Source organism: Bubalus kerabau, chromosome 4 (assembly GCF_029407905.1).
Source record: "Bubalus kerabau isolate K-KA32 ecotype Philippines breed swamp buffalo chromosome 4, PCC_UOA_SB_1v2, whole genome shotgun sequence".
NCBI lineage: Eukaryota > Metazoa > Chordata > Mammalia > Artiodactyla > Bovidae > Bubalus > Bubalus kerabau.
This window is the reverse complement of record NC_073627.1, coordinates 8,951,126-8,978,996: the sequence shown is the minus strand read 5'-3', so window position 1 is coordinate 8,978,996 and position 27,871 is coordinate 8,951,126. Positions and strand designations below refer to the sequence as shown.

Genomic DNA, 27,871 nt, shown 5'->3' with positions numbered 1-27,871 from the left:
GTTTTTGCGCTTGGCTGCACGTAGTGAAGCGCTGCTGCACCAAGGAGCTGGGAGCTGGGAGGAGGCCGTACCCCACGTGACTGGAGGCCGAGCTCTCACTCTCCGCTCTCTGTTCCAGCTGAAGCTCGAGGACCGCTCCGTGGTGCCCCGCGATGTGGTCCGGCACATGCGCTCCACTGTGAGTCCCCGTCCCACCCGGCGGGCATGGCCCTGGGGCAGGTCGGGGCAGGTCTGGGGCGGCCGCCAGGGCACCTTCCCTGGGCCTGGATGCCTTCTCGCCCGCAGGACAGCCAGTGCGGCACCGTGATCGACGTGAACATCGACTGCGCCGTCAAACTCATCGGCACCAACTGCATTGTCTACCCTGTCAACAGCAAGGACCTGCAGCACATCTGGGTGAGCCCCCTGCCGGCCTCCCCCCACGGGGCTCTGCTTCTCTCTGCAGCATCTTCCAGGCCGAGCGGCCAAGCCCAGTGCTCAGCCTCTCCTTGCAGCCTGTGGCGCTTCTCACGTGTCAGCCATCCGGACTTGAGGTCAGGTGGCGCTTTATGTCTCCAGCAGACAAGGCTGGTTTCCTTTCTCTTCTAAGACTTTTTGTCGTCGTTTTTGAAACAGTTTTTTCCAGTAGTTTATGCGTTTCCGATTCCAAGCTTGCTGAAGGTTGTAGGTGCCGTGTCTGCCGCAGCGTAGGGAGCCCCACCTGGTATCGCGTCAGCACTGGCCCCTGCCTGCTCTCCCTCTTGCCCACCCTCTCCCCCCGCCTCTCTCTTTTCTCCTCTTTTCAGAAACTTTGTTTTTAACCTTTTTTTTTCGGCCACACCATGCAGCATGTGGGATCTTAGTTCCCTGACTAGGGAACGATCCCGTACCCCCCTCCCTGCATTGGCCGCGTGTTAACTGCACGGCCAGGGAAGTCCCTGCTTTTCTGAAACTTCTGAAAGCAAGCTACAGATATGATTCTATCTGCCCCCTGAGTACTAAGTGTGTATTTTCCCAAAACAGAAACACTCTGCTATTTAACCACCATTCAAACCCCCAGATTGGGACCTTGACCCGTTACTGTCCATCCACAGACCCCACTCAGTTGTCCCAGCAATCTCTGTTTTCCCCTTCTGACCCGGACTCCATCAGGAGCGCACACTCAGTCGTCAGCTCTTTGATCTCCCCCAGGCTGGAGCGGTTCCCAGCCCTGCTTTGTCTCCCTGTCCCGGGTGACCCCGAGCATGGGGCCATCCGACAGTGCCCGTGACAGCCTCGGGCCCCGCGCTTTTGGCAGAACTGCCCCAGAAATACTGCTCAGCTCTTCCCTGGCCCCGGAACGTGCCTCGGCCGCAGTGTGGGGACGTTCTCTTTGCTCCCCAGTCGTGTTGAGCTCTGCTGAGCTGCCTCCCAACAAACTCAGAATTCACCCCTTGGCCAGCGATCATAGTGGTTTTGTGGGGAGATATTCCGGGATTGTGTCAATAAACTGGTGCTTCTCAACCCCCATCCACCAGCCGTAGCCTCCATTAACAATTCCCACCTGACCCAGCCGGCAGCCTGATGGCTGCTAAATGGTGATTTCCTGACACTGTCACTGCCTGCTTTATTATGAGTTTGGCATTCTGTCATATGGAAGAGCTGTACTTTCTGTCCCATTTATTTTCTCATTTTTTACATCAGATGCAGAGACTCCTGTTTTATTCATTGGTTGTAATCCGTTACTTGTTCTGTTGCTTCAGTGATCCCACCCAGATTTGGCCGGTAGGAACCCCTTCAAGCTGGCATCTGTGCTCTTTTGACATGTCTCCACCATTTTTTTAAAAAACACTTCAGTTTGCATATCATTTGATTTCTGATCCAGCCTAGAATCAGCCGTTTCTTCAGCGAGCCCTACTTTCTTTCAAAAGCCATGGTCTCTGTGCAAGCTGGGTGTGCTAATTGCTCCTGGGCCCCATTCAGGGCAGTACGAGGGAATCCATGTATGTGTATCTAGGTGGATAAGCGCACACGTCTATGTGTGTATGTAGGTGGATACGCGCACACATCTAAATACGCCTGTGCCCAGCTTGTGTACGTATTCAGATGTGTGAGCCCATCTTGATCCCTCTGACCCCAGTCCAGCTCCGCTCTCTTCCCCTGCCTGTGTTAGTGGCTGCTGTCCCCAGCAGGGAGACTTGGCTCTTGATATCCTCCGTATAGTTAATCTGTTTATTTAAATCACTTTACTGTGTAACCACCCACCCCAGCTCACTCCCACTCACGTGTCCTGTGTCCTCAGAAGGCCGTCCAGCCTCTGCCTCTGTGGGGGCGAGCAGCTGGGGACTCTTGGGGGAAGCTTGCTGCACAGTTACTAGGTCCAACCCACATGGATCCTTCCTGCCCTGTCTGTGGGGCCAAGAGGAACGGGGGTTCCGGACACCAGAGTCCTCCGTCGTCTCTCACCGCCTGTCTCCCTGGTCTGCAGCCCTTCATGTACGGGGACTACATCGCCTACGACTGCTGGCTGGGCAAGGTCTACGACCTGAAGAACCAGATCATCCTGAAACTGTCCAACGGTGCCAGGTGCGGTCTCCCCACCACGCAGGAGCCCTCGCAGGGCGGGGCCACTGGGGAAGGGGCAGGGGTGCGTCCTAGGTCCCCCGAGGGCCGTGCCAGGGGCTGCAGCCTTGCGTCACAGGGCCCGACCCCGGGCTGGTCTCCTTGTCAGCCTGGCTGGATTCTCTGGCTCAGTTCCTGGTCTTCTGTCTACCCTGGCTTGGGGAGACCCTCGTCGTCACATAGGACCCCCAAGAGGGGCTGATGCTCTCCTTTAGGCACTTTAAGGGGGTGAACGCTGAGATCTGCTGGCTGAGTCCTGTTTGTTTTAGAGAGTTCCTTGTTCCAGGGCAGGGACTGACGTGTGGGCGGAGGGTGAATTACCCATTTTAAGGCCCGCGGAGGCACTGACGCCTCCGCACAAGTCCTGTACACACTGACCAACTCCTTCCAGGGTCCTGGCTGCCTCGCCTCCCCTGAGACTCAGGGACTGGGTCCGGTGCCCACCAAGCCCCCGCCCCCTATTGCAGGTGCTCCATGAACACGGAGGATGGCGCCAAGCTCTACGACGTCTGCCCGCACGTCAGCGACTCTGTACGTTGGCTCCACCCCAGGAGCCTGGGGGCCGGGGGGTGGGGGGCGCGTCTCCTGTTCCTCAGCCCTGGGCTCTGCAGGAGGGAGCTTAGGGGCTTCTCGGCAGAGAGCCGGGGGCTGGCCCGGGGCGACCAGCGGTCTCAGCCAGTGCTTTCCTGGAAGGAGGGGGTATGTATCAGAAGGTGTAAAAGCTTGGATGTTTGCAGGAAGCAGTAGAACTTTCTTTGCGTTTTGTTAACTTTTTGTCTCATCCTTTTAAAATCTCCCTTTTTCTTGGAGTGTACACAGTATTTTACTGTGATGTGACATTTTAGAGCAGTGGTAAATGACAGTTTGTAAATAATACTAGGAGAGTGTGTGTGATCAAGCAGGTTTGGGGACCCCCGCTCTTAGAGCTTTGTCCCCCCAGACCAGCAGCATTGTTGTGGCCCGAGAGCTTGTTATAAGGGCCAGCCGTGCCTTTTAGTGGGTAAAACCCCTGGCGGTTTGTGTGCATCTGAGGTCTGAGAGGTGCTACTCTGCAGTCTTAGGTGGTGTGGAGCATGGAGGCCTGGGGTGGACAGCAGGTGTGGACACTGCTCCCCCCCGCCCCCTAAGAGGCAGCACTCACAGGGACCCTCCTCTGGCCCCCAATCCTGCAGGGTCTCTTCTTCGATGATTCCTATGGCTTCTACCCAGGCCAGGTGCTCATTGGCCCTGCCAAGATCTTCTCCAGCGTCCAGTGGCTGTCGGGCGTCAAGCCGGTGCTCAGCACCAAGAGCAAGTTCCGCGTGGTGGTCGAAGAGGTAAGGAGGAGGCGTGGCGGGGAGTGAGGCCCGGGCACTCCTGCCCAGCCTGCCTCGCCTGGAAGGGGGCTGCTCTGAGGACGGGGAGCCCGGGCTGAGCGAAGGAGGGAGGTGGCCAGTGGCAGGTCCGCTGGGCCCTTCTGGAGGGGAGGAAGCCTCCGTGACCTCTGGGAGGGTCTGAACTACGACGAAGACCTGCTTCCCGCTCTGGAGGACAGCTGTGAAAAGCAAGAGGCATTAGTCTGCTGACTGGGGCCCTGTCCCGCCCACCTTCCCAGGTGCAGGTTGTAGAGCTGAAGGTCACCTGGATTACCAAGAGCTTCTGTCCAGGGGGCACGGACAGCGTCAGCCCCCCACCCTCTGTCATCACCCAGGAAAACCTAGGCAGGTGAGCGGCCCCAGCACGCCCCCTGCTCCAGCACCCCCAGAGGTGGTCCCCAAGCAAGTCTCTGGGCCACAGGCACAGATGCCGGGGGGTTGCTGAGGACCCCCTTGCCCAGCGTCTGCCTTTCCCCTCTCCCTCTCGCCTCCCAGGGTGAAGCGTCTCGGATGCTTTGACCATGCTCAGCGGCAGCTTGGGGAGCGCTGTCTGTATGTCTTCCCAGCCAAGGTAGAGCCGGCCAAGATTGCCTGTGAATGTCCAGAAAAACACTGCGCCCAGGGGGAGGGCTCTATGGCCAAGAAGGTATGTCCTCGGGGTTTGGGCTTGGCGGGCGTTTGAGGAACTGGCCTTGAGCCATTTCCACAGCAGGAAGGTCTGTGCTTTAGGCCTTGGGGGGCAGCCCTGATGACCCTTGCAGGCCAGTTAGGTATATACAGCCGTCACCCCTCGACCGAGCTGCCTGGAGTCAGCTCTCCATGGTGCCCGCCCTCCCGCTCTGCTGGCAGGTGAAGCGCCTCCTGAAGAAACAGCTTGTGAGGATCACATCTTGTTCCCCGGACGTCCAGTACTCCAGGGACCATTCCATGGAGGATGCAGGCAAGAAGGGGGTGGCCAAAGCCAAGAGCGAAACGGGTTCCGCCAGCCCCGAGGAGACGCCCGATGGGTCCTCCAGCCCAGTGGAGATGCAGGACGAGGGCCCAGAGGAGGCCCACGAGGCGGGCGAGCAGCTGCCCCCCTTCCTGCTGAAGGAGGGTGGGGACGACAGGCTGCACTCAGCCGAGCAGGACGCTGACGATGAGGCCGCCGACGACACGGACGACACCAGCTCGGTGACCTCCTCCGCCAGCTCCACCACCTCCTCCCAGAGCGGCAGCGGCACGAGTCGCAAGAAGAGCATCCCCTTGTCAATAAAGAATTTAAAGAGGAAACACAAGAGGAAGAAGAATAAAATCACACGCGACTTCAAGCCAGGGGACAGGTAGACTCAGGGGCACCCTCTTTCCCAGCTGGGTGTCTAGCCCAAGACCGTTCCCTGGTACCTGCACGCAGGCGGGCTCATGGGTGCACATGTGATATGAAGCCCCATGCAGGCTCAGGGGTGCCTGGGGTCGGCCAGGTGGGATGGAAGGATCTGAGAACGGGAGAGGGCGAGACCAGGGTTGAGGGATTCTCTGGAAGATGCTGGGCATGGAGACTGCAGGGAAGCAGCGCTGTTTCCTCCCTCCTGCCTGAAGCTGAGTTCCAAGTTGCCAAGCCCACAGGGAGGGCAGGTGGGGAGGGAGCATCCCTGGCCTTTGCTCACTGGCCCGCCTGCAGGGTGGCTGTGGAGGTGGTGACCACGATGACCTCGGCGGACGTGATGTGGCAGGATGGCTCCGTGGAGTGCAACATCCGCTCCAATGACCTCTTCCCTGTGCACCACCTGGACAACAACGAGTTCTGCCCTGGAGACTTCGTGGTGGACAAGCGAGGTAGTGCTGGGCGTGGCTCAGGAGGAAGGGTCAGGAGGTCTGGCATCAGGCCTCCCCTGGGAGGTGGTTCCCGCTATGGACGGGGCAGCCTTTCTGGCCTTCTCTGACCAAGCCAGGGAAGCAGTGGGTCCTGGGCCCCTGTGCTTTACCTGCAGCCGGTTGTAGGGGCGGCCGGTGGCCCCAGCGGGGTGCCTTAGCTCACTCCTCGCCTGCTCTGGGTCCACAGTCCAGACCTGTCCGGACCCCGCTGTCTATGGCGTGGTGCAGTCTGGGGACCACGTGGGCCGCACATGCATGGTGAAGTGGTTCAAGCTGCGGCCGAGCGGTGATGACGTGGAGGTGAGCAGGGGCCGCCCCCGTGTCTCCTTCAGGGTGGGCTCTGGTGAGCTGGGCGTAGAGCCCCCAGGCTCACGACCGCCCATCCCGCCCTAGCTGATCGGAGAGGAGGAAGACGTGAGCGTCTACGACATCGCCGATCACCCTGACTTCCGGTTCCGCACGACCGACATCGTCATCCGAATCGGGAACACTGAGGACGGAGCCCCGCACAAGGAGGACGAGGTAGGGCGTCCTGCACGGCCGCTGCAGTACCTGTCGGTGCCGCCAGGGGGCGCCCGCCCCGCGAAGGAGGCGCCCCGCCCCGCCCCGCCCCCTGTAGGGCCCGCCTGCCGGTCTGCACAGCTGCTCCCCGGGCTCCACGGGTGGTTTCTTAGGGGCGCCCAGCCATGTCCTCAGTCCTGTGAGCGTGGTGGCAGGTGCCGTAGGAGCACAGGAGAGGCCTGGGGAGGTGACTCTGAGCTGGGCCCCAGGGAACAAGTGGGGACATGTGATGAGGTCAGGCAGATTCTGGGCAGAGGAGAAAGGGGTACCAGAGCCCCAAGGCTGGAGCCTCATCCAGGGAGCATCCAGAGAGACCAGGCTCAGTGGACAGCGAGCATTGGCGGTGTTTCAGCCAGAGGGCTGTGCTCTCAAGTACTCATGTTGGTCTCTGGCCGGCGCCCACACCGCTTCCATTCTCACGGCCCTGCCTCTGCCCTCACCCTCGGACAGCTGCCCCTGACCGCGTCCTGTTTCCCCTGCAGCCATCGGTGGGCCAAGTAGCCCGCGTGGATGTCAGCAGCAAAGTGGAGGTGGTGTGGGCTGACAACTCAAAGACCATCATCCTGCCCCAGGTGAGACCCCCGGGAGCCTATGGCTCAGCTCCAGACTGTGGCAGCCAGGCCAAGGGCTCAGGGCCTTCCTGGCAAAGGAATCTTCTTTTGGGGAGCAGGGTCTTTGGGAAAGGAAGGGCAGTGTTACACCCAGAGCCCCAGATGAGAGTCGGGAGAGCGGAGAGGCTGCCCGCAGTGGGCCCAACCGTCCCGCCCCACCTGGCAGGCTCCTGGTTGCCAGGCATGTCTAGATTCTCACAGATCTACCTGGATCCCTATTTCACTGCACTGAGAATGCACAGGTTGCGCCCTGTAAGAAGCAGCCTTCCCCCAGCACTTCTAGGAAACTGTCACAGATCGGGGTGCGGGAATGGATGGGCTTTCGCAGCTTCATTTCTGTGCCCCTCGTTTGATCTGATGCTCACACCCCACCTCCCCTCTCCCTGCGCCAGTACAGGATGGACGAGGGGGTGGCTCCCCCTTCGTCTAGGAGGCCATTCCAGGAACGGGAACAGAGTCACAGAGTCTGCCACGGTCCAGCGGACCAAGTGCAGTCAGTGACGAGGAGGCTGGAACTGGCATTTGCTGGACGCTGGACCCATGGGCTGGGCTGGGGTGCCTCCCAGAGGCCTAGGGACCACCTAGCGCAGAGGCCCAACCGCGAGGCCAGAGCAGGAAAGGGAGAAAGGTGGCAGGGCCGCTGAGGCCTCAGGGCGCCCGGTCATTGTCAGCTCTGAGGCTCGGGGTCCCTGGCAGAGGGCCTCTGACCAGCCTACGCCGCATCTCCCCTCAGCACCTGTACAACATCGAGTCTGAGATCGAGGAGTCGGACTACGACTCGGTGGAAGGCAGCACCAGTGGAGCGTCCTCAGACGAGTGGGAAGACGACAGTGACAGCTGGGAGACAGACAATGGGCTGGTGGAGGATGAGCATCCCAAGACAGAGGAGCCCCCCATCCCCACCGCCGAGCAGCCAGCAGCCCCAGAGGAGGACAAGGGCGTGGTGATCAGCGAGGAGGCCGCCACGGCCGCCATCCAGGGGGCCGTGGCCATGGCTGCCCCCGTGGCCGGGCTGATGGAGAAGGCGGGCAAGGACGGGCCCCCAAAGAGCTTCCGGGAGCTGAAGGAAGCCATCAAGATCCTGGAGAGCCTCAAGAACATGACGGTGGAGCAGCTGCTGACAGGCTCGCCCACCTCCCCCACGGCAGAGCCTGAGAAACCCACGCGGGAGAAGAAGTTCTTAGATGACATCAAGAAGCTGCAGGAGAACCTCAAGAAGACCCTGGACAATGTGGCCATCGCCGAGGAAGAGAAGATGGAGGCGGTGCCGGAGACGGAGCGCAAGGAGGACAAGCCTGAGGGGCAGTCGCCGGTGAAGGCCGAGTGGCCCAGCGAGACCCCGGTGCTCTGCCAGCAGTGCGGCGGCAAGCCTGGAGTCACATTCACCAGCGCCAAGGGCGAGGTCTTCTCGGTGCTGGAGTTCGCACCCTGTGAGTTCGCCTGGCCTCACTGCAGGGCCAGGGCGCCGTGTCCCTGGAGTGGGCCCCAGTCCCTGTGCCAGGAGAGGGCGGCGGGGGAGGCGGGGGCTTTGTCCACCTGTCTGGGGAGCACGTTCGGCCGCCGCTGCCCCTCCGGCTGGTGTTCCCAGGCCTCTCCTGAGGGACTGACCACCCTCTTTCCCCCTCTAGCGAATCACTCTTTTAAGAAAATTGAGTTCCAGCCTCCAGAAGCCAAGAAGTTCTTCAGCACAGTGCGGAAGGAGATGGCGCTGCTGGCCACCTCGCTGCCTGATGGCATCATGGTCAAGACATTCGAGGACAGAATGGCAAGTAGGCGGGCTTGGGCAGGCACAGGCGTCCGGGTGGGCATTCCGGAGGCTGCAGCCTCGGGCCCTGGGCCTGCAGGCCTGGGGGACACCCGCAAGGCCGCCCGCCTGCAGCCCCTCCTCACAGGGCGGGAGAGGCTCCAACAAATCTCCCACAGCTGTGTCTAGACCAGACGGCCGTCCTTTTAAAGCTTAGTTTAAAATTATGTAATACGTTACTTGACTTCTCTCTTTTTTTTGAAAAATTAGAATGTTACAAGAAAAGCTGTATTATCCTTTGACCGGTCCTTGACCCAGCCCCAGGGGCAGTGACTTTAGGAGGCTTACCTCCGGCCCAGCCCTGGAGAAAGGGGCCATGGGAAAGGGACCACAAAGAGGGATGCTGTGGGAACGGGCCTGCCGGCACTCTGCCGGTCCGCTCAGCCCTGGCAGCCTCTCAGCTGGCGGCATTGCCCTGGTGATGGTGCCCCTGTCCCGGCCCTCAGCCTGGGTCTCTGATGTGTGTGCAGAGTCTCCTTAATGACTGACAGAGCATTGTCCTCGCGTTCAGATCCTCTCACCCCTCTAGTTCCCTCGAAGCCAGTGCAGCCGTGCCGTCCTGGAATGATCTTTCCTCTTGTTGGTTGTCGTTGTTGTTGCCTTCATGGGGTGGTGGGGGGTGCAGGGGGGAGGTCACAGTGGTGTTTTGAGGAATGCAAATTACAAGCAGTAGTTTATTTTAAAAAAAAAAAAAAAAACCTGGTAAGATAAAAACCAGTTTGGAAAATTCCTTTCATGCCAGGAGTTAGAGGTGCCAAGTGGGTCTTACCGAGTTGTCTGCATTCAGCTTCTCTGTCGCTGTCAGCGGGTGTGTGGATCCTGGGGCCGCTCCTGCTCCCGCTGCAGCCGCATGGCACCCTGGAAGACTGGAAGTGGGCTCCATGTGCAGGTGCCCACTGCCTGCATCAACCTCCCCACTCTCTCCCTGTACCCCCCTCTAGGACCTCTTCTCGGCCCTGATCAAGGGCCCCACTCGCACCCCCTATGAGGATGGCCTCTACCTGTTCGACATCCAGCTCCCCAATATCTACCCGGCCGTGCCCCCCCACTTCTGCTACCTCTCCCAGTGCAGTGGCCGCCTGAACCCCAACCTGTATGACAATGGGAAGGTGTGCGTCAGCCTCCTGGGCACCTGGATTGGAAAGGTGGGTCAGCGCTGGCTGGCGGTGAGGGTGGGGGCAGGCCCGTCCGGGCAGGTGTCTGGGACACAGCTCATCAGTTTGCACCGTGTGCGTGTGTGTGTGTGCTGCAGGGGACAGAGAGGTGGACGAGCAAATCCAGCCTTCTCCAGGTGCTTATCTCCATCCAAGGTAGGCGGGGTGCGGCTGGAGGGCACCGTCACTCTGGCTGTGGCGCCCCTTGACCTCCCGTCTAGGGGTGGAGGTCAGGCCAGCCCTGAGGGACTTCCCCTTCCCTCTTGCAGGTCTAATCCTGGTGAACGAACCGTACTACAATGAGGCAGGCTTTGACAGCGACCGAGGCCTGCAAGAGGGCTACGAGAACAGCCGCTGCTACAACGAGATGGCCCTCATCCGTGTGGTGCAGTCCATGACCCAGCTGGTCCGGCGGCCACCCGAGGTCTTTGAGCAGGAGATCCGGCAGCACTTCAGCACCGGCGGCTGGCGGCTGGTGAACCGCATCGAGTCCTGGCTGGAAACCCACGCCCTGCTGGAGAGGGCCCAGGCGCTGCCCAACGGGCTCCCCAAGGACAGCAGCTCGCCGGAGCCGCCGGCTGTGGCCGAGCTCTCAGACTTCGGCCGAGAGGAACCTGAGGATGGGGGGCTGGCCCCGGGGGAGGCCTCCCAGGGCTCAGACTCAGAGGGCCCGGCCTCAGCCCCCAGGGACCACACGGAGCAGGCCTCAGAGGCCCCGCCCGACGCCTCGGTGCCGCCCAGCGTCAAGCCAAAGAAGAGGAGAAAGAGCTACCGGAGCTTCCTGCCCGAGAAGAGCGGCTACCCTGACCTCGGCTTCCCCCTCTTCCCGCTCTCCAAGGGCTTTGTCAAGAGCATCCGGGGAGTCCTGATGCAGTTCCGGGCCGCCCTGACGGAGGCGGGCATGCCCGAGAGCGCGGGGGACAAGTAGCCAGCAGCCCCGGAGGAAGACACGTGGCCGCAGGGAGAGGCCGCCCCCCTTCCCTCTCCTCCTCTGTCCCCAGTGCAGGCCCCCCGCCCCCTGCCCTTTGCCCCCTCCTTCCCAAGGTGAGTTTGCTGCTGACGTGCAGGAAGTTTCTTGAGATGCTGCCATTTGTATTCCGAAGCAATCTTCCAACAGGCGGGTGCCCTGTGGCAAAGGAAATCAGAACCGCGCAGCTGATTTTCCCCTTGTAGTCCCAGGCAGAGTGCCCCTGCGCTTCCTCCCGCGCCGTCTCGCCCTCAGGGCAGGGGTGGGCTCTCTCTGGGGTCTGACACAGGAGAACACAGGCCACGTGGACGTGCCTTGCATGAAGTGTGGGTTGCCGTGGTGGTCGCCCCGGTCCCGCCTGCCCTCTCGAGTCCCGCTGACGCTTCCTGGTGTCCCGGGCCCGCCCGTCGCCACCACCTGCCAGGTCTTCCCTCGCCCCCCCAGCTCCGCCACCCTCCCCAGAGCGGTGCCGCCGCCACTGACTCCCAGCCGGGCCCTGGCCTATTGAACTTGCTCTCTCCGAAAGGTGGGCACCAGGCCGGGTGCATGGCGACGCTCGGGAGGTGGTGGTCCTCGCACGCTGCCACAGGGTGAGGACAGGGAGCTACTGCTGGGAAGACACGGCTATAGGTGCCTTGCCCTTCCTGCCCCTCGGGGCGAGGGGGACCACAGCTCTGGCTTTGAGGTCCCCGGAGGCGGGAGCAGCAGCACAGACGAGGGCCTCTCCCGTGGACTCGGGCCCTCTGCCCTCCTGTGTCTAATGCTCACGCTGGCAGGGGTGGCACGCAGCTCATGGAATTCAGAGTGGGCCAGCCCTCTCCCCACCCCAGACAAGAACACAGCCTGTCAGCCCTGCGCTTAAAACCGCAGGCTCGATGTGGCAGAGTGGCGGCCAGCAGGGTTCTCCCTCACAGAGCTGGGCCCAGAGGTTTACAAGTTTTCTAAGCGTTTGATAATGTGAAGCTCCAGGTGAAGGGGATGCCATTGAGCACATTGCAGCTATGTAATTTTTGGTGTATGTAATGTAATATTTAAGGTTGAAAGAATAAATCAAAAAATATTAACTCTTATTAGGAAAAAAAAAGAGACAAGATAAGAAGCCAAAGCATGACGTGTCCTGTCCGCCTTATGCTGGCCCCACACCTGGGCCTCCGTGAGCACGCGGCCGGTGGCAGCGTGGGGGGCGGGGCCAGACCACGGCTGCGGCGATTGGAGGCCGGAGTCAAGGTCTTGTTTGAGGATCACCCCGAGTGACTGGCGGGGCTGTGCTTCCCGGTGCATTGTTCACGTGGAGATGTGAATGCCTGTTGCTTAAGATATCTGTATAAAGTGCTGTGTGATTAAACTTTTTTTTTTTTTTACTTGCATTTTTTTTTGGTTTGGCTCATTACAATGTACAAAACAGACAAGGTGGCACCATTAAACCTGCCTCTGCCATTCATCTGGGCTCTGTCGCCTTTCTTTCCCTCGGGGGCACCTCACACACCCTCCCCAGGGGAAGGAAAGATCCCTGTGGCTGGGGGCAGGGGTGGGGGGGCGTCTCAAGGCAGCAGTCCCTTCCCCACCCAGCCCGCTCCCAAGCCTCTCCATCTCCCGTCAAGGACTCGGAGGGGCCGGGAGGTGAGGGTCTAGAAGCTCAGTGGGTGGGTGCTCTTGCCTCTGAGCAGGGCCTGGGTCCTGGAGCCCCCTTTCAGCAGGGCAGCAGCAGCAGCTCTGTTCCCCGGGGGCCTCTGACCAGGTCCACCAGTTCAGCTCCTTCCAGATGCTGGGGGGGGGCTGGCCTGGGCTCGAAGCCACTCTGCATGGCTGGAATCTGCCTCTCCTCACCGCTGCTTCCTTTTAAACCCCAGCCCACCGCTCCCCGACAAAGACAGACGAGGAGGGCAGGGGAGGCCGGGGGAGCCCCAGAGCCCACCCTGGACAGCTCTCTGCCATTTTGACCTCTTGCTCCTTGCCAGTTTTCCCCAGTGCCCCTAACTCCGGGACAGTCTCCCTTTTGGCTGAGATGTGCTGGCTGTATGGCCCTAGGTAAGACATACTTGCTCTAAACCTCAGTCTTCCTACCTGTGCCAAGAGGCAGTTGGCTCCAGACCAGATGGGGTATAATCATCACTGGGGCAGGGCCCCAAGCCCTGCAAAAGCAGCCTGGACCAGCTCTGGTCCTGTGCCCACTACCAAAATGACTTCCCAGGGGCCGGTACCACATGCTGCCCCATCCAGGAGGGACCACTGGGTTGATCATCACGTTAAATTCTAGAGCCCCGGCAGAATTAAGACCCCACTCTCCGCACCCTCTAGGATAAGACTAGCAGGCTGGGAATGTCACTTTATTCAGATCTGATTCAAAGGTGGCTTCCCTGCTCCTACCCCAACACTCCATCTGGCCTTTGGTGGGCAGAGCCTGTCCTTCCCACCCTTCTCCAGTCTTCCTTCTCCTCCTCCTCCTCCCAACTCACCACGTGGTCTGCGGACAGGCCCTCCAGTCCTGGGGGAGGAGGGAGAGAGGGGTGGCGGGGCCTGAGCACAGAGTGAACCAAGTAGACAAAGGCACGGGCAAGGCCCACGGAGTCAGGGGCACTCTGATGGGGGCGGCGTCTGCTGAGACTTCCTGCGGGGTGAGGGCTGCGGTTTCAGAGAGGGTGGGGGCTCCCTGTAGCCACTGACCATCCAGAAGTAGTTGGGGAGAACCTGGCCCTGGACAGCCTCGGTGATCAGCAGTTCCCCATCCACAGCAAACACACCCTTCCCATCCTTGGGCTCCAGACGGAAGGCAACCACAGGCACATATACCAGGTGGGGGCAGTGGCACTCCATGTGCCTGCCTTTCTCCATGGCCAGGAAGAGGCGCAGCAGCGTGGCCCGGGACACGCCAGCACGCACGTAGAACAGATGCATGGCGCCGGCCGAACAGCGGCCCATGGGGGCGGTGAAAAGGTCACTGGCCAGGTGGGAGTGCAGGAGTGCCAACACCAGCACAAAGTCCTGCTCCGGCACCACCGTCCAGTGAGGGGGCACTGGCTGCTCCAGGGGCACCACATGGGTGTCCGCGGGGCCCTGCGGGGCCCGAGCCAAGGAGGGGCCCCTCCCGGAAGCCAGCGTTTCTGCGGGCAGGTAGGCCAGGCTGCCCCGGTAGGTGCGCAGGGCCATCAGGCGCAGGCAGGTGCCTAGAGTGAAGCGCATCTCGCCCAGGCGCCGAAACTTCTCGCTCTCCAGATCCACATCGGCGATGAAACCCCACGCCAGGCTGAGCACAGAGAAGAGGCGCTGCCCACAGGCGGTCTGCAGGGATAGCAGGTCCATGGGCGCCAGCAGCCGCTGGCACAGCAGCTGCGTGCAGTTGGTCAGGAGGTCTTCCTTAGTCACCTGCTCGTACCTGCAGGGGAGGGAGTCGGATGAGGAGCTGGGGCAGGCCAACGTAACCTTGAGCCCCTGGGGGAGTTGACAGCGGGTGACAGCCAACGGGAGTCACTGAGAGAGAGAAAGAGAGGACCCTGGAACAGAGGCTCAGGGCTCCAGAGACGAGTGGTAGCTCGCAGGCACTCATAAAAGAAAGCCTGGCAGGACCTGAGGGAAAATAAGCCCGCTTGGACCCTGGCTCTCACCCGGCGTAATAGTTCAAAGAAGCGGCCACTGCATTGCCAGAGCCGGCCGGGAGGCTACACAGGGGCTTCTGGATGGCGGTCTCCCAGTCAGGCCGCTCCATGAGCCCGTTCACCACCTGTTGGAGCACAGGAGGCCTCAGCCTGGGAAGCTCCCCCCACCTGCCCCGGCGCCCCTACATCCCAGACCCAGGCCCAGCCTCCCCTGGGAAGGCCTCACCTCGTGGATCAGCCCGTCTCCGGACATGACCACCAGCGCGTCCCAGCGTCTCAGGTCCTCCGCGCGCACCAGCTCCCGGGCGTGGTTCCGCCGCTCTGTGCAGAGGCCGCGGCTATCAACGTGGGAGGTTGGAGTCGCGGGTCTCCCGGCTGGGGATGCTCCCCACGCCCGCTCCGGGGAAGACACTCACCAGTGAGCATCAGCGTGAAGGAGACGTCGGCCTGGGCCAGCAACGGCTGCACGTGGCTCCAGAAGAGCTGCAGGGCTTTGCCCTTGCCCCCGCGCGGATTTAACAACACCAGCACGTGGCAGGGCCTTGGGAGCAGGTTCCGGGAGCCGCCCGCTGTAAACACAAACCGGAAAACGCCACTAGGGGCTGAGGATCACAACGCGGGCACCCGGGTGGAAACGCGGCGCCTGAAATCCACGGGTAATTGATCCAACTGAGCCTGGCCAGAGGCAGCGGCCTCCAGCGGGGCACTCCAGCCAGTTTGGCTGGGCTCAGACTCCCACCAGCTTCTGGTCTCATGGGGAAAAGGGCTCCTCTCCAGGGTACCCAGCCCCTCTTGTTCAGTTGACTCCGGCCAACTTTCCTCACCAGGGAGAGAAGGAATCCCCCTACAGGTCTTCACCGCCAGGCCCCCACAAACCTGCATCCATGACCTCGCCCCGCTGCCGAGGGGTCCCCGGCGCTGTCCGGACGCTGTCCGCCGCAGCGGCTCCTGACTTCAGCCCCTTATCGGTGCTGCCCAGGCGGGCCTCTCGGTGACGGCTTTGGGGCTCGCCCTCCCCGCCCGTTGCCGGGGCTGTGGGGGCACCCGCGTCATTCCCTGTGGTTGCCGGATCTGAGGGAGAGGAAACCGCGCTGGTGGAGTCTGGAGCGGCCCCCTGAGGTGGGGGGCGCCCCGTTAGTTTCTGGGACCACGCTCCGGGAGCCGCGCGCACCGGCATCTCCTAGTTTTCCGAGAGGTCCAGAAAGCCGAGGCCCAGTGCCACCAAGGGTGCTCGGGTCCTGGAACTGAGCTCCCACCACCACCACCCCCAGGGGGAAAGGGTCTTTTCCTGAGAGCCTGTCTTTTCTAGGACCTCGGGTTCCGGCCCGACGATGAGTCAGAGCCCCGGCTCTCTCCATGGGATCGGGTCTTCAAGCCCCTCCCCGGGGGCCGCCAGGGGGAGGGGAGTCCAGTTGTGTAAAAAAATCCCAGAAGGTGAGTGGCCATCGCCGCGCGCGAAGTTCGGGGCGAGTGATCCTCGGCCCGAAACAGCCGGGTCGCCGCGTCCTCTACCCCGAGCTCTGGAGCTGCCCGGATCGCCGCGCGCGTTTCCAAGGGCCGGGCTCTGCGGCGCCGCGCGCAGCGCTCGTGGAAGCGGCGCCGGAGTCGTGCGAAGGCTGAGCCGGAGCCGGGCCGCCAGCCACCACCTCCCTCAGCCAAAGCCGAGTGGGCGCGGAGGCCATGTGCTGCACGGCAGCTCCCCCGGCCGCCCAGGAAGCCAAGAAGGGCGAGAGAGCAGGGCAGGCGGCCAGCCCTACCCAGTCGGTCCAGTTTCCTGGGGGAAGCGCTACCTCCGTTCCCCACAGTGGCCAAGGGCTGAACACAGCCGGTCCCGGGCTCAGCCTCGCATCTGCGGAGCAACCGGAGCGCCGAGTAAACGCTGACTGCGCGGCCTCGCTGCCTCCAGCCTCAAACTTTTCGCTCAACTTCGGGGAGGGCGCCGTGCCTAGCCTCCCGGCCTGGCCACGCCCCGCGGCCCAGGCGTTCGCGGGGGTGGAACCCGGGCCCCGCACAGCGCAAGCCAGCGGGGCCCTGGCCTTGCCGCTCCGCCCCAGCCCGGTCCGCGCCCACGGCTCGGCCAAGCGCTCAGCCCTTTGGCTGGGTCCGGGGACTCTCGGACCCAGTAGGAAGGCGAGCGACGCGGCCGGGCGGGAGACGTGGAGGCTGCTGGCGAGGCGCTGAGCCCCAGGCCCGGCTACGAGCGGCGCGCCGCGAGCGCAGCGTCCCGGGCGCGCGAGGGTGAACGCGCATCACAGGCCGCCGCGCACAAAATCTGAGCGGCTCCCGGGTGGGGCTCCGGGCGCGCGTGGCTCAGGGCTCTGGTTAGACCCTTGCCTGTCACTGGATAGTCTCCTGGCGGAACCTGCCCGCTGCCCGCGCCCCCCAATCCCACCCGGATTTCGAGGTCCAGGCCCTGCCAGGTACCCCTCACTTCGTGCTGGGGTGTCTCTGCAGCCGCTCCCATCCTCCCCCAGAGTTATTTTTAGCTTCCTGGACCGCACGGCCACCGAGCCTGAGACAGCCAGAGGAGCCATCCCGGGAGGGAGGGCCAGCAGCGCGGGGGGTACGCGGTCCGGAGGAGGGGGCCTTGTTAAGAACCTCAAAAGTTGGGTGCTTTTCCCAGAGGACAACATCGAGGCTCGCCTGAACCAGCGGGCGCTCCAGGCCCCGCGCCCTTTACCCACCTGAAAGAAGCTTGGCGGTGTAAACAGGCCTAGGCGACCCCAACCGGATTGGGGAGCCAAGCTTGGGGGCGTGTCCTCCGTCGCCCTCGCTGGCTCAGCGCGGAGCTGCAAACTGGCCGGGGGCCTCGGGTGTCAATGGAGTGTGATAAACACATCCCCGGCAAGTAAGTGTCAGACCTGAAAGTGTCCACGACCCGCTCAAGTAAGCTCCCTGTGGGGTAGTGTGCGGCGACTCAGAGGAGGAAGTTGCCAAGGTCAAGTTACCAAGTTTCTAACTCTCTAACCAAAGTTAGAAAAGACCAAACCGCTGTAGGAGGCTTAGCTGGTGCAGGCCCCGGCCGCAGGGTGCTCACGCGCCCACACCTGCCCCCACCCGACACCCATTCACACGTCTCGCTTCCCATCGCCCCTGAAAGTCGACAAGAGGCAGGTCTCGGCACGGCTCCGAGGTACCCCTTTGTGAGAGGACCCAAGCGTCCCTGTTCCCCAACACCTGGCGGGGCGGGGCCCGGCATAGGGTAGAGGCTCAGGCTGGGACGCGTGGGTCCCGGGGCTGTTGGCCTGGCACGCGGCCGGGTGGTGTCCACCTCCGCCCTGCGCAGCTCTGGGGGCAGCCCTGGCTGGGTCGTGAGCGTCCCGAGCGCGTTCCGGGAAGGTGACTCAGCGATGATTTCACGGGTCGAGAAACTCTGCGAAACTAGGAACCCGAGTGGGGAGCGGGGCGGGCCGTCATCACCCTCTAGCAGCGCCGCGACCGGAGTCCACCGAGGTCTGATCTTGAACCTCCAGGCTCCCCACCCCCCGCCCAGGAATCCGGCGCCAGGAGCCAAGCGCCGCGCTGCAGCCGCAGTGCCGCGGTCACGAGACGCGGGGACGCCAGCGCCGGCGGGAGGAGGGGGCTCCTTGCGGGAACCCGGGCTGGATCCCTCGGCTATCCTCTCCTCCTCCCTCGCCTGCCTGCTCCTCCAGCCAGGACGGTCAAAGTCAGGGCTTTGGGCGCCTGGAAGACGCGGGACGCGGCGTGATGCTCCCGGGGATCTCGGATCTTGGAGAGGGGCGGCCTCCCTCTTCTCCCCACGAGCGCTTCCATCAGTCCTGAGAAGCCGCTGCTTAAACCTCGGAGTCTGGTGGGACTCAGACCCGGGAAGCGAGGACGTGGCCGTGCACGAGCCTAGTGAGAAAGCCCACCTGCCGCAGGGTCCCTCCGCCTCCCTAGCTGGAGCCCCCGAGGTCGTGCGGCCGCGCGGGGGCGGGGTTAACTGGAAACCCAGCGGCGAGGGAGGCGGGGCAGCCTGCTGGGTTGTTATCCGGCCTCCGGGAGCCCAGTGGGAGGGAGGTGAAGGGCAGAGCCCTCTGGCCCCGGTTCCAGTCCGCACAAAGGCTCCTCTGTCCTCCCGGCCGCCTCTCCCCAACCCCCGTCCCCACCCCCAAGGTCCCTGCTCTGCCCGCTTCATTCTCGTCCGTTACCTCCTTCCTCCAGCCTCCCTCCCTCCGGGCCCGCCCCGCCCCCAGCCCCTCTCTAAAGACGGTTATTTCATCTCCAGAGATCCTCGTCAGTACCCATGGCCCAGGAGACCGGATTGGGCAAGAGGAAGATGCTTTTCCCCTTTTGATAATTGGGGGAAGTGAAACCCTGAGAGGTGAAGGGTCTTGCCTAGCTAAGCCACTGAACCAGCTCCCTACAGAGCTGAGAGGCAAACCCAGATCCCAGCCCCCAGCCCGGGAGGCCCAGCTGACCCCAGGCTTCTAGCTGGCGTTTGAGTATCCATCCGCTCCACGTGTTGCTTGCCACAGAGCTGCCTCATCCACCCCGCTGCTCAATCGCTCTGAGAAAGAGGAAGCATCTGGAAGCCCTCTCCAGGCTTCATCCTCCAGGTTCTGATTAAGCAACTAGCTGCTGTGGCCACAGGCCTGGCATGAGGCTTGATCTGTCCCAGTCACCAACCACCAGGTACACCTGTCTCAGAGGTGAAAGAGACTGCTGTTCCAATTCCCCCAGTCACTCTCCCTCCTCCTTGAGGGTAGCCTCCCCAGGACACACCTGATCCTTTTTTGTTCTTTTTCAAAAAAAAAAAAAAAAAAAGCAAGCAGGCATGCACTGGGCCTGGCCCAGCTCTCTGGAAACTTGGAGCCAAGGCTGCCAGATGGCAAATGACTTGCTTTTATTAGGAGAGGTTTCCTGCCATCTCCTTGGCTACCCACTCCAGTATTCATTCTTGCCTAGTGAATTCCATGGGCAGAGGAGCCTGGCGGGCGACAGCCCATGGGGTCGCAGAGAGTTGGACACAACTCAGCAACTAACATTCATTTGTTCATTCCTGCCATCTCACCTGTTCCTGAGGTTCCAGCTCCCAGGCTGAACTACAGGACCCCCGCGGCCTTCCTTGACCTCAAGGGCTTTCTGCCTGGAAGGCTGCAAGGGCAGGGAAAGGGAAGTGTCCGGCCTGACTGTTTTTAAGACTGGTCTCCTGGGATGGACCCAGATGTGGTTTTCCATTCTGAAATCCCAGTGACCCTGACACGCATTGAGGGTGGCAGGCTGTGGGTGGAGAGGTGTGTCCTGCATGGGCATGCAGGAGACCAGACTGGTCACACGAGATTCCTGACCTGCAGGCGATGTTCTAAGTTTCTGTCTCTGTGGTGGTTCAGCTGCTCCAGGTGTGGTGGGGTGAGCCTAGATTTATCTCGGAGGTGGCCTCCTCCTCCTCACAGGTGTCCTTGCCGAGGCTGCCAGCCAGCGTCTCTTCTGGGTCTCTGGACTTTGCCTCCCACACACCCCACATCTGAGCAGGCCTGCTCAGAGGGACACATCCCTTTCAGGAAAGTTCACTAGCACAGCCTCCCCAAAAGGCCTCACCCCTGCCACTCATTTCAGCTGCTGATCTGGGATCTGAAGGTGTCTGTGTTAGTTTTCTTGAGTTGTCATAACAAGGTACCACAGACTGGGTGATTTAGAAATTTACTGTGTCACGGTTCTTAAGAAATCCAAGATTAAGATGTCAGCAGGGTCGGTTCCTTTCAAGGCCTGTGAGGCAGTGTCTTGTTCCAGGCTTCTCCCCTAGCTAGTGGTTGACTGGCCACAGGTGTTCCTTGACCTGTATGTGCAGGCTTCCCAGGGGGCTCAGCGGTAAAGAATCCACCTGTCAATCCAGGAGATGTGGGTTCCATCCCTGGGTCTGGAAGATCCCTGGGAGGAGGGCATGCCAACCCACTCCAGGATTCTTGCCTGGGAAATCCCATGGACAGAGGAGCCTGGCGGGCTACAGACCATGGGGTCACACACTGGACAAGACTGAGCATGCACGCATAACCTGTGCATGCATCACGCAACTCTGCCTTGGCCACCACATGATCCTCTTCCCTGGTGAAAGACCTGGCTGAAATTTGTTGTTTCAGGGTCTGCATTATCTTCTGCGGGCCTGTTCTTTTTTGAATGCAAATTACTCTGGGAGGAAAACCCAGTTAGTTATGAGGACTCTAGTGTGAATGGGTGTATCACTTTTTAAACTAAAAAAAATCGAACAGTCCTAGGTGTCTCCAGAGAGGACAACAGTGCAGACTCCTGTGGGTGTCGCAGGAAAGGGACGGGAACTGGCCCTGCCCGCCTCCCACTGTTGGGGGACCTTGCCCAGGCTTGCACACCACCCCCGCTCCCCCGACTTTCAGATCTTACCCTGCACCTCGGCTTATGGCATCTCTGGTTTTCTGAGCAGACGGGTTTCTTCCACAGTCCTTAGAAGAACAAAGCTGGGTTTTGTGTTAGTGTCCTGGGTTCTCACTGCTGCACCGATTTCTCATCTTGCAGTTCTGGAGGTCACAAGTTTAGAATGGATTGGCAGGGCTGAGCTGCCTTCCTATTCTAGCGTCTAGAAGCACCTGCATTCCTTGGCCGCGGATCCCTTCTTTCACCTCCGTGCTGGCAGTCTAGCATCTCCAAGTCTCCATCTGACTTTTGCTTCTGTTGTCACATCTTCTCTGACTCTGACCTTCCTGTGCTGTGCTAAGTCATTTCAGTTGTGTCTGACTCTTTGCGACCCTAAGGACTGTAGCCTTCCAGCCTCCTCTGTCCATGGAATTCTCCAGGCTAGAATACTGGAGTGGGTAGCCTATCCCTGCTCCAGGGGAACTTCCTTACCCAGGAATCGAACTGGAGTCTCCTGCATTGCAGGCAGATTCCCTACCAGCTGAGCTACCAGGGAAACCCCCCAATCTTCCTGCCTCCCTCTTGTAAGTTCTCCCATCTGTGATGACATTGACCCCACCTGGCTAACCCAGGTTGAGCTCCCCTTCCAAAAGCCTTAATTTAATTTAGTCACAACTGCAAAATCGCTTTTGCCATATAAGGTAACATAGTCATGGGTTGCATGGAACTATGACACAGACTTCTTTGGGGGGCTGTTATTCTGCCAACCACAGTGGGGCAGGGAATGTCTGGGAATCCTGTCCTTACTTGGCGCCAGAACCTTCTTTCTAGCATTCCTCATCTCCTCAGTGGTACCAGCTGAACACAAACCAGGAACTTGGTTTCCCTCAATTCGCATTCATCATGGTGGGGCCGAAAACATTCTTGCTGAGGTCATTGACACGTGATTCTGTAGACTTTGTGGTCTTTGACTCATCAGACAGAGGCCCCCGCAAAGAACACCGGTTTCCATTTTTAAAAACTGCACAGGAGGGAAAAAAGAAATTGAGAAGAAGCAATTGGCATATTTACTAAACATAGTAATTATAGGATTACAAATAACTTTTCACCTGAGGAAAGGGTGGGGCACAGACCTGCCCATCTATTTCCAGTTTGGCAGAATTTCCCACTCTGCAGGAAGGGCTTGCCACCGGCCCAGCCCACTGGGTACCACACAAAAGACATGGTCCTCACAGCTCCTGTCATGAAGCCTGACAGTCCAGCTACTTTTACACTCTGTGGTGAGGCTGGACCAGGCCAGCCACATGGAGAGCGGTGGCTAGGAATATTTCATAGGTTCTTGCTGACATCAGCTCCAGTTTGGGCTCTCTACAGCGGGCTCTGGCCTGTCTCCAGCACCCAGCCCCACATCCTGAACACTCGTGAGGGGAGAGAAGGTCCCCTTCTGAGGCTGCAGCCAGCCCCTGCCCTACCCAACTGTGTTTTTCTTTTTAAAGAAATAATTTTATTTATTTTTGAATGTGCTGGATCTTTAGTCCTGTGCATAGACGTCTTTCTCTAGTTGCCACTCCTAGTCGTGTGCAGGCTTCTCATTGCCGTGGCTTCTCTCGTGCAGCACAGACTCTAGAACACACTAGCTTCAGTAGTTTGGGCGTGTGGGTTCAGTTGCTACAGCTCCCGGGCTCCAGAGCACAGGCGCCATAGATGTGGTGCATGCGCTTAGGGGCCCTGCGGCATCTGGCGTCTTTCCAGATCAGGGATTGAACCCATGACTCCTGCATTGGCAGACAGACTCTTTACCACTGAGCCACCCAGGAAGCCCTCAACTGTGTTTTGAAATCACTTACTCATTTATACTGGTTTATACTGGTTCGACTTCCCTGGTGGCTCAGACGGTAAAGCATCTGCCTGCATTGAGGGAGACCCAGGTTTAATCCCTGGGTCGGGAAGGTCCCCTGCAGGAGGAAATGACAACCCACTCCAGTACTCTTGCCTGGAAAATTCCATGGAGTGAGGAGCCTGGTCGGCTACAGTCCATGGAATCACAAAGAGTGGGACACGACTGAAGTGACTTCACTTCACATATTGGTTCCGAGAGACGCTGTGCGACTGATCGTCTCCTTCAAGGGAAGAGCAGCCAGCAGCCGTGTCAAACTGCTTTGGGTGATTCCCAAAAGGAGAGCTTCTGGAAAGCAGGAAGAGAGACCTGGCCACTCTGCAGCCAGGCAGCAGGAACGCTGAGCCACTTTTATTTGGTCCCCACGTCCAGGCCAAGGGGATGGGTGTGTACACAGTTTTCCGGGTGTTTTTTGTTGTGCAGTGTTTTCCATTTTAACGTCGCTCCAAAGCTAAGCCTCATCCTTGGGTTGTTCCCAAAGCAAACAGGCTGGATGCAGCGCTTTGGCACTAATGGTCTGGGGTGGTTTCCTCCTACCTGGGAATGGACCACTTCCACAGAGCAGAGGTGACATCCTCTCTCACCCCCTCCAGAGATGGGGAACACCCTTTCAAGGCACCCTGCTGGCCCCTGGTGGGCACCTGGGGTTGCATCCCTCTCGCCTCTCAGGCCTCCTTCACAGAAGCCAATTCACTGGAGGCCAAAGAGGAGCCAGCGCCCTACTTTGCCAAGCTGCAAAAAAAGATGGGCGCCTGGAGTGGGGCTTGCCTGCCCCTGACACTCATTATCCACATCCCGAAAATAGAAATTCCCCTTCCCTGGAGGCTGGCCTCCTGAAGGTCAAACCGTTCGATTCTTTCCAGACAGAACCCTGGTCATTTAAGTAATGATTACACAGGATGGGCTGGACAGCTGGGGCTGAGGAGAGGGGCCCCAGGGCAAGGGACACGGTAACCTCATTCCACACGTGTGCCCCCGAAGCTTTGTGCTGCCAAGGGAGTGATGCTGTGCCGATCCGACAGGAGAGCCACTTCCAAAAGCGGCTCGTTGTCCTTTTTGCTCCTTGCCCTAAAGTGCTGACCACAGCAACGTGACCAGCGTCTTGAAAATGAGTCGAGATGTCATTTCTCCTTCAAGGCACCATCAGATGATCCTAGCAGCCTCCTCTGAAACTCCCTGTCTCAAAACAGAAGAGGGAGCCAAGTGATTACCTGTCAAAGCTTACAGACTAAGGAGTGAAGTTATTTTAAAGAATACAAAAGATGGAATGGGCTTGGGAGGAGCATATAATGGGAAGCATATACGAAGAAAGTATCCTTTCTTTTCTGTTTCCGTCTCCTTCCTAGAGCTGCCGTGAGCATGGTTCTGTACACAGAAGTCCTCGAGAGAAGGGCTGCGGGCTGACCCCTCCCAACCGCAGCAGACGATCCAGGGGAGGGAGCCCCATCTGGGCGCCAGGTGGCTGTTCCAGCGATGCAGAGAGCCCAGGAAGGACACAAACACCCCACCTCCTCCTGGCTCTGTGCAGCAGGCTGATGGGGCCCGGGAGGGAGGGACAGACAGACGGCTCTGATGCAGAGTTTAAAGGACATATCCATCTTCCGGACTCGGCATGACCTAGAAAAATCCACAGCATCAACTTGGCATTTGCCAACAAGCGCAAAGATCCTATCATCTTAGGCTGAATTCCAGTTGCCACGTGACAAGTATCTGTGACCACTTGGTTCTCAAATTGAGGACTTGGAGCACTTAAGAAGGGAAGACAATCTAACTACAAAATAGGATTAGCATGGAATCAGATCTGCCACCTGCATCTCTTGGCAGGAGTAAGTGTTATTTCTAAGGGGAGAGGCGTGTTGAGTCCTTGGGGGTGGATCTGTTACCCCGATTTGCAGCCATTAGCGGTGAAGGAACCACACGGACTGGGAGAAGGCTGGCTGGCCCCCAGGAGTCAGGCAAACCCTAGGACACTAAGGTCTCTGGCAGGACCCTAAGTGGAAGCGCAGGCTTCAGGCTTCATTGTACTCAGTTGTATCTGGCTCTTTTCAACCACATGGACAGTAGCCCGCCAGGCTCCTCTGTCTATGGAATTTTCCAGGCAAGAAAACTGGAGTGGGTTGCGATTTCCTCCTCTGGGGATCTTCCTGACCAAGGAATGGAGCCTGCGCCTCCTGTGTCTCCTGCATTGGCAGGTGGATTCTTTATCATTGAGCTACGTGAAAGAACAGCAGCATCGTTTTAATTCTAAACTGAGACTTGGATGTTATGTGTACTTAACAAAGACAGGCTGGTCACCCATGAAAAACTGGTCCTAACAGATGTGGAACAGGGTCTTCCCTGTAGCTCAGATGGTAAAGAATCTGCCTGCAATGCAGGAGACCTGAGTTCAATCCCCGGGTCAAGAAGAAACCCTGGAGAAGGGAATGGCTACCCGCTCCAGTACTCTGGTCTGGAGAATTCCATGGACAGAGGAGCCTGGCAGGCTACAGTCCATGGGGTTGCAAAGAGTCAGATAGAACTGAGCAACTAACACCACTACTACAAATAGATGTGGAAAACGAATCTGGAGTACCCACCAGCCCTTGAGGAAAATATATGTTAAAATTTTTTTTATTGAAGTATAGTTGATTTACAATACTGTGTTAGTTTCAGGTGTATAACAAAGCGATTCAGTTATACATATACATATTTTCTTTTTCAGATTCTTTTCCATTATAGGTTATTATAATACATTGACTATATTTCCCTGTGCTGTACAGTAGGTTCTTGTGATTCTTTTATTTTGTGTATATATAGTACTAGTGGTGTGTATCTGTTAATCCCAAGCTCCTGATTTAACCTCCCCACCCTGCCCCCAGGGCTTCCCTGGTGGCTCAGTGGTAAAGAACCCACCTACCAATATAGGAGATGTGGGTTCAATCCCTGGGTTGGGAAGATCCTCTGGAGAAGGAAACGGCAACCCACTCCAATATTCTTGCCCTGGGAAATCCCATGGACAGAGGAGCCTGGCGGGTTACAGTGCATGGATTCACAAGAGTCAGTCATAACTTAGCGACTGACCAACAACAACCCTGCCCCAAGAAAAATATCTTTGTTCCCCCCTTTGGCCATGCCGGGTGGGTTATGGGATCCCAGACCCTCAGCAGTGGAAGCCTGGAGTCCTAATCACTGGACCACAAGGGAAGTCCCAAAAAATCTCTTTTAAAAAGGAGAGATCTGGGACTTCCCTGGCAGTTCATTGGTTAACATTCTGAACTCCCAGTGCAGGGGACAGGGTTTCAGGGAACTAAGATCCCACATGCCACATAGTGTGGCCAAAAAAAAAAAAAAAGAGAGAGAAACTCAAGGTTCCTCAAAAAATTAGACATAGATTTACCATGTGACCCAATAATTTCACTCCTAGGTGTTTACCCAAGAGAACTGAGAACATGTGTCCACATAAAACCTTGTACACAAATGCTCATAGTAGCTCTGTTCACAATACCCAAAAGGCAGAAACAACCCAAGTGTCCATCAGCAGATGAACGGGTAAAAAAAACATGGCTTATCCACATTAAGGAATAGTGTTTGTCCGTAACAAGGAATGAAGTCCTGATCTGTGCTACCCTGTGAGTGCACTTCAAGAACATCATGTGAAAAAAGTGAGAGAAGGCAGACAAAAAGGCCATATATTGTGTGATTCCATTTAAATGAAACCTCCAGAATAAATAAATTCACCAAGACAGAAAGCAGGTTGGTGGTTGCCAGGAGGACAATGCTTAATGGACATGGGTTTTATTTGGGATGATTTTATTTTGGGTGATAGTTTTATTGTGGGTTTTATTTTGAAACCAGATAGAGCTCGGAGAAGGCAATGGCACCCCACTCCAGCACTTTTGCCTGGAAAATCCCATGGACGGAGGAGCCTGGAAAGCTGCAGTCCATGGGGTCACGAAGAGTCGGACACAACTGAGCGACTTCACTTTCACTTTTCACTTTCATGCATTGGAGAAGGAAATGGCAACCCACTCCAGTGTTCTTGCCTGGAGGATCCCAGGGATGGCGGAGCCTGGTGGGCTGCCATCTATGGGGTCGCACAGAGTCAGACACGACTGAAGCGACTTAGCAGCAGCAGCAGAGCTCATTGTTGCACAACGTGAATATGCTAATTGACTTGTTTATTTCCTGTTATATGCATTTCTTCCCTTTTTATTTTTTTTTTAATGAGGGACTTGAACCAGCAATGTCCCTTTCAGGATCATTCTTCTGTGATGCACAAAAAAGTCCATTTCTAATGATTCAGTTTAAATTATGATTTGACTGCTGTTAAAGAAAAACATTTATTCCAGGCACTTGTTAAAGAAGGGTAAGGTGGGCTATATTCAGAACCTCTGTGATAGGGGCAGGGACCAGTACCTTGGGGTCTTGCAGATGGGTGGGAAGGAGCAGAGATTGAGTTCAACTGTGCATACAAAGACAAGCGGGAATATAAGCCAAGGAGTAGGGTAGGGGTCAGTAGGTGAAGATTACTAAAAGGAAACGTCAGGGATCAGGGGAGATTCTCACTAACCCGGCCTGGCAGAACTTCCAGTGGCTGGAATGCCACACTCCCAGTGCAGGGGGACTGGGTTTGATCCCCTTTTAAGGAACTGGATCCCACATACCGCAACTGAGAGTCTGCATGCCACAACTAAAGAATCCACATGCCTCAACCAAGACCCAGCCAAAAAAAAAAAAAAAAAAAAACTTGCTGAAGGCAGGCCAGGAGGCTCAGACATCACCCGAGGATGCTGGACAATGGGGAAGCCAAACATTTTGAAGGTGACCAGACCTGGAGGATGGGGGTTCAGGCTAAACTGACTTATCAGGATTCTTGTTACAACTGGACTTTGCATGGAAGGACAAAAGGGCCCAGGGTTTGAGACCTGGTCAAAAGGAGGGCTCAGGTGAGCCGGATTAGATCAAAGAGAGACTCTTGCTCCTTGGCACTGAATTATTTGGAGTCCAGTACGTCAACTTCATGGGACCTCCCAGGGGCTCCTTCCCTCTCCTCACAGGGGTGAGAGGTGGCCACCAGCACTTTGGTGGCTTTATTTGGAGGGACTTACCTTGTCTCAAAATTTGTGTCACCTTGTGGAGGCCCTAAAGGGCAATCCTTGGTTTTCACTGGTTCTTTTTTTTTTCCCCAT

General features: G+C 58.5%; 2 protein-coding genes across 7 annotated transcripts in view; one reads left to right on the top strand and one right to left on the bottom strand.

Annotated features, from left to right (window-relative positions):
- Window positions 1–12,327, top strand: part of UBE2O (ubiquitin conjugating enzyme E2 O) — a 49,198-nt gene extending 36,871 nt beyond the window's left edge. Inside the window, exons 2-19 of one of the 3 annotated variants that reach the window (XM_055575203.1) lie at window positions 119–178; window positions 286–396; window positions 1,663–1,743; window positions 2,447–2,544; window positions 3,048–3,111; window positions 3,753–3,896; window positions 4,175–4,284; window positions 4,431–4,506; window positions 4,785–5,257; window positions 5,596–5,750; window positions 5,977–6,089; window positions 6,183–6,311; window positions 6,833–6,922; window positions 7,695–8,391; window positions 8,590–8,726; window positions 9,707–9,910; window positions 10,018–10,075; window positions 10,189–12,327. In XM_055575203.1, the coding sequence (XP_055431178.1) occupies window positions 119–178; window positions 286–396; window positions 1,663–1,743; window positions 2,447–2,544; window positions 3,048–3,111; window positions 3,753–3,896; window positions 4,175–4,284; window positions 4,431–4,506; window positions 4,785–5,257; window positions 5,596–5,750; window positions 5,977–6,089; window positions 6,183–6,311; window positions 6,833–6,922; window positions 7,695–8,391; window positions 8,590–8,726; window positions 9,707–9,910; window positions 10,018–10,075; window positions 10,189–10,847 (3,459 nt within the window). In that variant the 3' untranslated portion in view covers window positions 10,848–12,327. Of the gene's footprint in view, window positions 1–118; window positions 179–285; window positions 397–1,662; window positions 1,744–2,446; window positions 2,545–3,047; window positions 3,112–3,752; window positions 3,897–4,174; window positions 4,285–4,430; window positions 4,582–4,784; window positions 5,258–5,595; window positions 5,751–5,976; window positions 6,090–6,182; window positions 6,312–6,832; window positions 6,923–7,694; window positions 8,392–8,589; window positions 8,727–9,706; window positions 9,911–10,017; window positions 10,076–10,188 lie in introns of all 3 variants that reach the window. The other 2 variants (XM_055575201.1, XM_055575204.1) reach the window with 2 other exon arrangements.
- An 870-nt stretch (window positions 12,328–13,197) lies between these two features.
- On the bottom strand, window positions 13,198–19,018 carry SPHK1 (sphingosine kinase 1). 4 transcript variants are annotated; one of them, XM_055575206.1, is made up of 6 exons: window positions 18,901–19,018; window positions 15,356–15,550; window positions 14,896–15,048; window positions 14,706–14,800; window positions 14,489–14,604; window positions 13,198–14,259 (listed from the first exon to the last, which is right to left on the bottom strand). In XM_055575206.1, the coding sequence occupies exons 2-6, from the start codon at window positions 15,363–15,365 to the stop codon at window positions 13,455–13,457; spliced, it is 1,179 nt and encodes a 392-aa protein (XP_055431181.1). In that variant the 5' UTR covers window positions 15,366–15,550; window positions 18,901–19,018; the 3' UTR covers window positions 13,198–13,454. The 4 variants fall into 4 exon arrangements, with proteins under 4 accessions (XP_055431181.1, XP_055431183.1, XP_055431182.1 ...); XM_055575208.1 differs by lacking the exon at window positions 18,901–19,018 and adding an exon at window positions 18,352–18,437; XM_055575207.1 differs by lacking the exon at window positions 18,901–19,018 and adding an exon at window positions 17,164–18,337.
- Window positions 19,019–27,871: the final 8,853 nt, after the last annotated feature.